Here is an 11,643-nt window from a genome sequence, read left to right as displayed (position 1 = left end):
TGCCACTGACCTCTGTGCATATGCCTGCCTCTATCAAATGAACTGTCTCACAATAGTGCCACATGGCATCCTGTTATTACAGACTTGGGACATGTTCACATTCAGACACACTCTGTGTGAGTCTTTCCATTAGGATCGTATATTTTAACACTTTGAAAATATCTGCTTAGCTACTTAGAAATGATCTTTTCTAAAGACTTATTCAAGTTCTCTTAAAATGCCAACATAAATATCAATAAAGTGTTTAATCTTACAACACATGCTGCATTAGTTTATTTCCTTATCAACACACAAATACACAGACAGAGTGTACTCCTTCCAACACTGTGTTCCACAGACTGTGAAAATGACTCATGAAAGCAGACGATGCATGAAAACAATTAGCGGTTTGTCATCTTGTTCTTGGCATTTTCTAGCTCTTCTTGCATGAAAGAATGTGCTACTTGGGCTGACTGAAGTGTTAGAATTGCCTCATTGCACTAAATCTACCAGGGAAGACAGTTCCGCGTTTTGGGATGACATACCGAGACAGTTGAACTTGGTGGATTGGTGCCATAGCCAGATGAAGGCAGAGATGCCAGAGACCATCGCCGGCCCTCAGCTCTGAAAGAAACAGACACCCATATTATATAACTCAGTAGCATAGGCATTAGTTAGAGAAACTCCTTACATAACAGACAGCGGAGGTGTCCTATGACTATAAGAGCATAAAAATCAATGTCTTATTTTCCATATCACAGATAAAAGGCTTCTCTTTCTCATCACATCACTTAATCAACAGAAACCCTTATTTTTGGCTCAGTGCAACGTTTGAAGAATCAAGCAACAGCTTCATAAAAATATTTCTTGCCGGGAGGAACACTTTGTTAAAACAAACACAACACACACCAACAACAAAAGACATGCTGCAAGAATTTTAAAGGAGCTACCTGTCAGCGCGAGCCAAGTGACTGCGATCATGACAGCAACAGAGACAAAGAGAGAAGCAAAGACAGGATTTCAGATTTGGGATTTGTGTGCGAGTGATCCTGTGACCTTTCAGCTGAAGGATTAGTTCTGACAACGCTACCTTCCTTGCCAGTTTTCATTTATTTAGGTATGAGAATTTAGACAGCACACCAAATTAATAGAAGGCTATAGTCTACGTTTGAGAAATAAAATGTTGACTTCAAAGTGTGGCAGTGACAAGTTAAAAGGTACCAAGCTATCTGCAGAGCAGACTCTGAAGGTAGAGGGATTGTGTGTTATCTGGCATCTTGTTTGGAAGGAAATGAGGAAAAAAAAGAACATCACTTAAAACAAAACTTTTTGAATATTGTATAAAAGCTGAAATAATCCCATGACAGTGTGAAGATACCAAAGTTAATTACACCAAGAAAAATGTTACTTAGTTCTACAAGGTTCTTCCCCGGATGCTAGCCAATAAAAAAAATGTGTGTTAAGGGCGAAGCACTAAACCTCTCATGAGTTTTTAATCACAGTTCTTGGGTTACTTCAAGGTGCAGTCTCACATGCCTGGAGTAAGACAATCATGTTGCCATGGGAACTGCTTTGAATGATCTGTGAGTGGGCTTTAGGGGTACCCTCTATTTGGCTGTGCTCGTTCTGGTGAGGGGGAGTCAGCTGTGAGAAGACCTGGCAGGGGGAAGGAGGTGTGAACGCTCCAGGATGAGTCAGCCTCAGTCACCGTGCTGCTGTTTCTCCTCAGCTTCCTTCTGTCTTACAGACTGTCTACCTCTGCTCCAACACAGACAGAATCTTCCAGGAAACGCTCAGAGCACAATCAAACTCTAAATGTATTCACTTTGTTCTTTCTGAGTTTTAGAAATGTATTTAACCCATTCGGGGTCAAGGTTTGAAATTACTTTTAACTACACAGACTTAAAAACCAAAGCAGATCCCATTTCCTTCAACAGTAATGCAAATTCTAAACTTGCCATGGTTTAATCACAGTTTCCCACATATGAACCACAATTAAGTCAACAAATATTAAATGTTATATTAATATCCACATTACTTCGGTTTAAATTGTCCTTTGATTCCATTTTAGTCATGTTTACTGGATAGTTGCATTGGTCTTTATGGAATAACCACTAAAACATAGATTTGAAGAAAGCAACAGAATACATATTACTCTGGGGGAATTCATGTTTCGGAATGAGTGTCGGCATACCTTCGTGCAAAAGGAAAGTTAAGGCAGGCACTGGTCGACACATTTCGAGGGCTGTCCAGAGGACTGCTCGCGGCTGAAAGAGGAAAGACAATGTTACTGTTCACAACTGTAATAACAAAGCTGTGAAAATAGAATAGAAGAGACAACATGGCCGTGATTACAAGTGGAAATTTTCCTAAAAGAATGACATCATGTCTGCGCAGGAAGCCTCAATCAAGCTTGCATTAAGCAGCACTTAAAAAAAGGTCCTCTGTATTATCTTGGTATTACTTTTCCGAAATTCACACCATCAATCCACAGACGGCGTTAATTCAGAGAAAAGCCTCGCCCTGCTTTGTTTTGCTTAAGTCTGAAGATCTGGGTACACTAGAGACTGGGGTTGTTTACATCCAAGCGGTTCAGTACCCAATTAGACCTTTTTCTACTCTGAGATAATCCTAAGAGATAATCCTCTGGATGACTGTGTTCAAAAAGGAGCACATCTACATACTGTTGTTATGAAGAGCACTTGAGAAAACTCTTTTCATAGACTGCAGCTGCTTAAATGTGTTAAAGGTTTTGCTCTCCTAGAATGCAGAAGGATGGCAATCACCATGCAGAAAGATCTCTGTAGATGTAGTCAAAGATAAAGCAATAAATATGTAGAATAATGACAAAAAAACCCATTAAGTGGTAGTAATTTCATTACAGTATGTTTCTGATTACGCCGTATTTAACATTATTAAAGATAATTTCCTATCTGTGGTATATCCAACCTTGTTACATCATCTTTCCTGCTATGACTTTAAGTGACAATTTGCAATACAGCATGTTGTCATTTAAAATTGTGTCACTGTTTACAGAATAACCTTAATCCTGCTGTAAAATGTGTTGAGTTCATTTTAATTGGTGATTTTGAAATATAAGGGATGGAAACTTGCACAGTTCACAACACAATACACACAGCAGTGTTTCGGACTTAACAGCAGCTAATTTCATCTTTCTGTTGGGAAAAAAAGTCTGTCAATGAAGAGAAGTCGCTTTCAGAAGTGAAAAAGATTACAAAGTTTACTGAACAGAAATATCTAAGTTAGAACATAAAATGATCTTATCTTAAGCCTATTTGAACATGGAGGAATATTTATGACTATATCTAAATCCCTACCAATAGCTGATACAGTTCTGAACTGAAAAGCATCCGGTGAAAAAGCTCAGTAGCATCAAATCAGACACCACGTTTAGTATAAAAAGAGCAGTGGCCGTGCGTTGGTTTTGATACATTATTAAAACGGCTAAATGGAAATGAATCAAGATTTTTAGGCAGAACAGTACAACTCTGCAAAATAATCTTTCTTATAAAAATGTAAATGTGAAATTTGTACAGGCCTACAAGGCATTTTAGTGCAGCACATTGCTGGAAAATATTGAGCCAGCTCCATTTAATCTCCTGTTAGAGCACATCTTACCGGTGTGGAGCGAGAGTGGGGAGAGTGGCCGGGACAGTGTGGGCGACGGCGTCCCAACACCAAGGCTTTTCCTGTTGTTGCTGCGACAGCTGAAGCACAGGAAGGAAAAAGAGAGAAGTCAGTTGCCTGCCAGTCTCATCACACCTCATATATCTGCATTTTTTATTGCAAGTTGTATGAAAATACTACTGTGCTTTTTTGCATATTGACTCCATGTTGAGTTACTGCAAGCAAAACAACAGCTTTAACAGAACTCTAACACTGTTTGTTAAATGCCATATGAATTGAAATTTGACTTCGAAATTATCCCAGTAGATCTAAATCTGATGCTTTTTTTGGTCAGTTTAGAGAGAATATGACCTGATGTTTTCATTTAGACTGAGTGTAATTGCCGTGGCTCTGGCTGAATCCACCTATAATTACACATTTGACTCATGCAACGCCTCAAGCTGTCTTTATATTCTTTAAGTATAACTTCAAATGCAAGTGTGTGTGCATGTGTGAGAGCAGCAGCTTGCCTACAGAGGCAAAAGCTTTATGACAAGTGTAGCAGTGGGCAGATTAAAAGACAATTGACCTCTAAGGTAACAGACCATTATCCTCTAAGCTCTGGCTGTTGTGAAACAGTGAATGACACAAATACACATCTGTGTAGTGTGTAAACTGGGAGTGTGCTGGGTATACACAGGGAGTGGTAGAAATAAGCTGGGAAGTCCAGTTTTGAAATGCTTCCCACTTAAAGATGCTGGATGACTTTTTTGCAAACTTGGAAGACTAGTTAACTAATGGACAGGTAAAGTTGATTTTAACAGATATTTTGCTCATATACTTTAACATCTGTACAGATGAGTTAAAATGTAAAAGTGCAGTATTTAACATCTGTGGTAAAACAGTTTCTCCATAAACTGCACAAGCCTTACTTTTAGTTTTCCCTACTGATGCATGTAGAACAACTGGCAGATTTCTGAAAATCCCTTCCATCTACCACAGATATATGCTCCATGGTCTACGACAGGGGAGGATTATGATACTTCGCATGAGGAAATGCAATCCCTTTGTCTCTATCCGTCGAGATTTAACTCAACCAGTGAGATTATTTCCGCCTTCAAAGCAGCTCTGCCTTGAGAAACGTTACATAACTACAACTCTGAAGCTGCGGGCAAATGCAGGACAGAAGAGCATGGCCATATCAGATGAAGAGGGAAAATTGACAAGAGCCAAAACTCAGGGAGAAATCCTTCTGTCAACAGACTCAAGGCTACAGAGGTGTGTGCACCAACAGCAACTGCAGACCCAGCATGGCAGACAGATGTTCGTAACAGTATGTTTGCTAGATCAGGTGACACCATCAGGACCTTTTGCAGTATAATTCCAGGCCTTGCTGGAATATGACGTTTCAATAGGGAACAACAAGCAGTGTAAGGTTAGGGTGAGGCTCACTTTGCACAATGAATGAAGTTAAAGTAATTTCTTAATATAGACAGTTTGACAAAAGTTGTGTGCGTGTGTGTGTGTACAAAAGGAGAAAGATGAATTGGTTGAACAGGCAACAATGACATTAATGTTATTAAATGGTTTAACTGTTCATAAGGACACTACTGTTATTATAATTAGCTCTAAAAAGTTTTCAGAAATATCTAGTTTCAGTTCTTAGATGAAAGTTTGGGCTTGTACGTGTCAGACAAAACAAAATTCTTGGACTCTAGGAGAAAATGTGAAGGGTATTAGGCTCCATTTTACTTCAAGTCAACAAGGTTAAAAGCATAATCTGAAGATGTTTTCCTAAAAAATCATTGCAAGCTGCATCATTACATAACCAGAACTGGGCATTGCTGCTTCATTTGAGAAGTGTTAAATGTTAGTTTTTATGCTGGAAGACAATGCTAGCAATATAAACAACTTTTTAAGCTCAACAGACAATTAGCTGATAAATATGCTTGTCCATAAATAACATGCTACAGCTGATCCTGTTACATTCAGTTCAGGATGCATATCCTGATATTTAACAATAAATACGACTTAATAATCTCCACCATGTTGCCTGAAAAATACAGATATGCTTGCATTTATGAGAGAAGTCCAAAGGGTGTATTTATTTTCACGAACATGCTAAATGCACCTGTTTGTCTCCATCCTGTGAGACATAAACAGACCTGCTTTAAAATGCTGTATCCAGTTTCAACAAAGGAAACTGGACACTTCTATCTGATGTTCTGCCTTAAGAGAATACGAGTTTTAGAGCTGAAACTGCCTTTAAAGTGTATTACCATTGTTTCAGCTAGGACCGTTATTTTACACATATAAACACACAACCGGGTTTAACGTAAAAAAAAACAAAACAAAACAAAACAAAACAAACAAAAAAAAAACAAAACGGTATTTCTTGAAAACAGGAGAAGTTAGCTAATGTTAGGGTGTTTTAACATCCGATACACTTAAATGAAGACATATGGGAATATGACTTAAGAGTAGCTTTGACCATTACATCTATTTGTCAGCATTTTAACTCACTAAACGCCCCAACTTAGTGTTTAAAACTTGTTTTGACCCCCAAACCACCAACTCTCGATGAGTACCTCTTTGAGCGCTTCAGCAATGCTCCCGGAACAAAATGGGACTTGTTTTGGCTCGGCATCGCAGACCAGTGACTCGGATCCGACATGGTTTTCTTTCATAATCCTGTATCAAGCTTAATGGTGATTTCAGAATACTAAAACTAGGGTGAAGGTGTGAAACCCGCTACTGCTGCTGCTTCTGTTCCTCCTCCTCCTCCTCCCTCTGTTCCCACCATCGTCTCTTCTCCTCGGCGGTTCCTTTTGTATTCACGCCGAGTCTGTCTGCCTCGTGCAGTGGTCCTAATGGCTCCCGGTTCTGCCCTCACATCACCGGGTCCACAGTCTGACTGGAGTCTTGTCCCCAGAACATCACCTCCTTGACGGATTGTCAGGTGTACGACACCGCTACAGGGGCTGCACTGTTTAGTTTGTCTAAACAATCGCTGCTGGCTGCTTGTGGTCCGCGTGAGGAAGCGAGTCTGATGGTGCGTTCAATGTCCCTCGTTATCTTCCCTGCTTCAAAATTCCACCAGTAACTACCAAACTTTCCCCCCCTAATCTGTTAAAGCAGTTCATACTCAAGCAATGAATGACATGTTTCCCAGAGCAATTTCTTTTTCCGCAGTCTCTAAAAAGATATGCAAAATAATGTCACTGTTTAAAAAAATTTTTTTTTAAAAAAATTACTGGATTATTTTGAAAATATTCAGTATCCAATGAAAACAATACTGAATCCTGTAAACAGTTAACAATACTATGACAATAAGCATCAAGGCTCACTGAACAAGGACATCATATCGGGTTAATATATATATATATATATATATATATATATACAATAGATAGCTTGCGTCATACATAAATGTCAAAGTCAAAAAAAGCACAAACATAAAATAGAGAACAAATAAACTGACTTCCATTCTAAATTTAACAAACATACTAACTGCTGCTAACAGTGTACTAAATTACTTTATTTTCTATTATACATATCCACTTTATTACCTGACTACAGGTTGATATATAGTGGTAAAAACATGTGATAAAACAATAAAGGATAAAAAAAATTTTTTATTTTAATCTCACTTTAGAATGAATAGAAATAATTGAGTTTTTTTTATTTATCTTATCTGTAATTTTGTTTTGTTCTATACAATTTCTAATATCATTTTTTATTCCAGCTTCAGTATTTCTGTTGCCTAAGGTTTCAATATAAATTTGTTGTACTGCAATTTAACATTAATGTGGCTATAAAAGCCATAACTGCTGAAGGAACTTGATTTACCATTCTGATCACTCTTGCATTGACAGTGCGCTGTAGTTTCCAACCGCACTTGAAAGCAACTTAAAATGTTGTTGGATTGTACCATAAGTGTGGTAGAAGGAGGGAGGAGTCCCCGCTAAACTTTTATGTAGTGGTACATTCCAATGCACACTATCGTTTTCTCTGTGTACTTCTGAACCTGAACACGTTTTTCCTCTTCTTCTTTTTATTATTAACATCAGTGCAGGAGGGAAGAGTAATACAGTGAAATACTGTGATGCAAATGCTGCACTGAATAGTTGCTTAGCACTGGACACATGCAATTACTTTCTCCACATCCTGCTTTTTTGTTTGTTTTTTGTTGTTGCTGGATTGTTTTCTTTCTTCTATTTTTTTTTTTTAATATTACAGTTCGACACTTGCTGTATTTAGATACACAATACTGTACAGTTTTATTGCTATAACGTTCGAAGAGGTGTATTTTTTTTTGTTTGTTTTCACTGTAGCTTAAAAAATGTATTGACTGATTATTGAGTTTTCAGAGATTTTACAAAATTTTCCCTATTACTTTATTCATGTTACAATGCAATAAAATAAGGTTTTGCATACTAGTCAAATGTTCAGATTTATGAAAATACACGTTACTTCCTTTAAAAAATAAAAACCAAACATCTATCTATTATGCATGTTGGATTTTTGTAAGCTAGAAAATCTAAAGAAAAACTGGATCCTATTCTTCTGTAATTTCTACCTTTTGTACTGAAGTTTGAAAAAAAAAAAAAGCAAATTACAGTTACTTTGTCAACGGAGTATGAATCTGCAGCAGGTATTCGGCAGGTGTAGTTTTCATGTCTATTGTAAACACGGTTCTGATTCATTGCAGTCAAACCAAACTGCCACATACATTTATGTCAGGAAGCAATTTACTTGCATCCAAATACAGAATCTGATGCAAGAGAATGAACATGTATCTGGATGGTGAAATGTGGGGGTGGCAGGGTAACAGGGGCTCCAATGCAAATTGGTGTGAAGACTGAATGCAACCTCACATACTGTAGCACAACTGTGTGATGTAAATCCCATTTGTATCAGTGAGTTTCTTGCATTTCCAGTAAAATGTGCGCATTTTTTCACCAGAGAAATGAGATTCATGACTGTACAAAGAGCACTGTGACAGCCTAGCCCTGCTCACACATCCAGAAACATGCTGGATGCAGCCACCTCTGTTTGCAGTGTTTCCTTTCTCAACTGCACCTAGCACCGTTGCCAAGCAACCCACATAGGAACAACTGATAGGTTGAGACAGAGGCACCTCAATATATTGGGAAAATAACAACAACTCTGACTGTCGACACGTTTCCTTTTCACCAGTTATTCACTTTTAATTTTTATCACTTACTTAATGTTTTTAGTTGTTTTATTAACCAGAATTCAGTTAAAGAGACAGTATACAGGGAATGATGGTTTTTGGGGAATGTGGGTGGGTTCTTTGCTCTATGTCCTTGTGTGTGTGTGTGAGTGTGTGGAAAGAGCTTGTGTCTATTATTTTTAAATGCCTTTTTATCCACTGTTTGTTTTAATCCTTATGACTTGATTTTATCCTGTAAAGCACTTTGTGTTGCCTGAGGCATGAAAAGTGCTCAAGAAATAAAGTTTGATTTGATTTGATTTGAATGATGTCACTGTATATTTTGTAGAGGAGACGCTAATAATAACAGGTTCAAATGGACCATGTAGTTACTTTTAATGAAATAATAAATATCACTTATATTCTGTATTTGTTTGCTGCTCCAAATAGTGTTTTATATTCTATCATAGTCTTTATAGGAATGTGAAAAATCCAACCTCAACACCTTCTCTGTGAATACATACTTTAAGACAAAGTACAATTCCCAGATTACCTGTAATGTGTAAGGGAGGGTTAAGCTATCTGTTGCTGTGATAAAGACAACCTCTTAGAATAGTATAAGTAATAGTAACACTAAACATGTTTAAGAGACTGCGTGTGACCTGACTGTCTTACCTCCAGGGATGAAGGGTTTGTAAGGGGCTGCAAGGGCTGCAGGGGCTGCAGGGGCTCAGAAGAGTAGGGCTCTGGCATGTGGGTGATAAACTGTAAGGCAAGACATGGTCGCATGGATTAGCATGCTGACTCAGTAACTTGATGTTTGTCTTCTGTTCAGCGTCAGAGCTTTGCTCCACTTTGTGGTCGATACCTCCAGCAGATGGTGACAGATTTACTAACTGCTGCATGATGCCACAGGCTGTCTTTGTATTATTTGCTGCAGGACATTTGGATGCATCACTGGATGCATCTGGTTAGCTGGGCATCTCAGATCATGTGAACTCTTGCACAACAACAAAAAAAAAAAAACTCAGCAACTGCATGTCAAAACAGCAGGAAGGAAATTTCAGCAACCAAAATGGAGCAAGTGAAGCTCGAATGCAACTAAATTCACAACTGTCTGCCATCTTAATCCACAATATATAGGCCTATTGCATTACGAATGTAGACTTGACTTGTAAATAAAACCTGACAAGTTCTTAAATTCTACATGAGCAAAACACTTTGTACTTCTATGCACATAAACACATAGATCTAGGAACTGCGTTAAACTCGCATCATCCACTACTTTACACCTTAATGCACCATTTTCACATTAGATTGTGCATGCTCAGCCAACTCAGCCACCCTGTAGTCTGTATCACACTTATGCTGACAAAGCACAGAGGCTTTTTTTTCTATTGATTTCTCTGGTCAGATGTAAGCTGTGCTTTCTGGGCTCCACAAAACTGCGATTGTCTTAGCACTGCAGAAGCTTCTCAGAACTAAAGTGCTGGCTACCATGGCACTAATGAACGTGTTGTCATAGTAATGCAGGAAGGATGGCAGGGAAAACAACTTGCACAAACACTCCTTGTTCTCATAATTATACAACGCATGCCAGTTATTGCATTCACTTTGACGCACGCATCTTCTCCTTCCTCAACAATGCTTAGAAATATTTGCATATTGTTTATTTTTGTGTACTTTAATTACACGCCTGTCCAGAGTGGCAAATGTCACTGGTGACGATAACGCGGAATTTGTAACGTTTCCTTGAGGGCCAGCTACAGACACTTCTGTCTTTTTGCAAAATTTGCAACTTCATAACAGAACAATTCCATCACTCAAATTTATTTTGGTCTTATTGTTCTTATTTTTGCAACTCTTAAGAATTAATTATGACGCATGAAAGAAAGACCTTTAATCTGGAAAAATCCTTTTTTTTCAAAAGGAATATAAAACATTTGGAGAGAGTTGTATGTCTTTAATCAGATTATGTACCAGGCATTTAGCAAAGTAGTAAATTTATTTGAATATTTTGAGAAAAAAAAAAAAGAGCTGTATGCTAAACTGGATTGGTTTGAATTAGTAGAATTGCTTTGGTTCAGTCTCTGTGCCCTCATTAAATCCCAGAGTCTCTCTGTGCTTGCACTGTATCTCTGTTCTGCGCGGGAACAGACGCTATGAAATACCTAAAAATGAAAATGAAATGAAAACAGCGCATGCTCAGCTGAGGTGGTCCACGCAGGAGGCAGATGGATGGATCAGAGAAAGAGGATGTGTGCAGGGAGCTCCTACGCCTTATGGATCAACATTTAGTGAGCATCACGTATCCCCCCTCCACTCACCATATAAAGAAAGGCTAGTCTGAAGGAGTGGGTGAACGGAAGACTGCAGTCATGTTCTTTGACAGAGCCAGTAATCACGGGTTAGCAATGATCAGGAAATAACAAATCTCTCCTCCTATAGTCTAAAAACAATTAGCCTGTCATGTTGGGGGTGCATGTGATTCATGCATGGTGTGAGGAAAAAAACAAAGGAGGTAGCAGAGTTGAAAACCATAAAAAATCATGAGGACAAAATTCACAGAGGTTTGGGTTGACTGAGCCTCTGAAACTCTTGATTATAAAAGAAAAGGAATCCATCAACAAATAAATGAATAAATAGAAATATCTTTAATAGCATGTAAGAACTGGAAGAAATAATCTCACTGATGTTTGAACAGCCCCAAACTTTGGACTAAACACCTTAATCTCGTCATCTTCACAAGCTGTGTAAACTTGGTTCCAGTTCAAGGCTGAGACCTTGATTTCTGCACTTCAGTTTAAAAATTAATAGGCCCGACAGGACCAGTTTTGTGCCTCGGTTTTAAGTTATTGATG

The 11,643-nt window shown here is 38.2% G+C and overlaps 1 protein-coding gene across 1 annotated transcript in view; it reads right to left on the bottom strand.

The window, feature by feature from the left end:
• Positions 1-11,643, bottom strand: part of mast3b (microtubule associated serine/threonine kinase 3b) — a gene marked incomplete at its 3' end in the record, with an annotated part of 33,964 nt that overhangs the window by 22,008 nt on the left and 313 nt on the right. Inside the window, exons 2-6 of the mRNA XM_079245597.1 lie at positions 9,458-9,547; positions 3,619-3,707; positions 2,174-2,246; positions 930-950; positions 525-603 (exon numbers count right to left, since the gene is read on the bottom strand). Coding sequence (XP_079101723.1) covers positions 525-603; positions 930-950; positions 2,174-2,246; positions 3,619-3,707; positions 9,458-9,547 — 352 coding nt within the window. The remainder of the gene's footprint in view (positions 1-524; positions 604-929; positions 951-2,173; positions 2,247-3,618; positions 3,708-9,457; positions 9,548-11,643) is intronic.

The sequence above is a fragment of the Telmatherina bonti genome (genome assembly GCF_933228915.1).
Source record: "Telmatherina bonti genome assembly, chromosome: 8".
Lineage (NCBI taxonomy): Eukaryota > Metazoa > Chordata > Actinopteri > Atheriniformes > Telmatherinidae > Telmatherina > Telmatherina bonti.
Note: the sequence above shows the minus strand (reverse complement) of the source record. Positions and strands in the feature narration are given on the sequence as shown.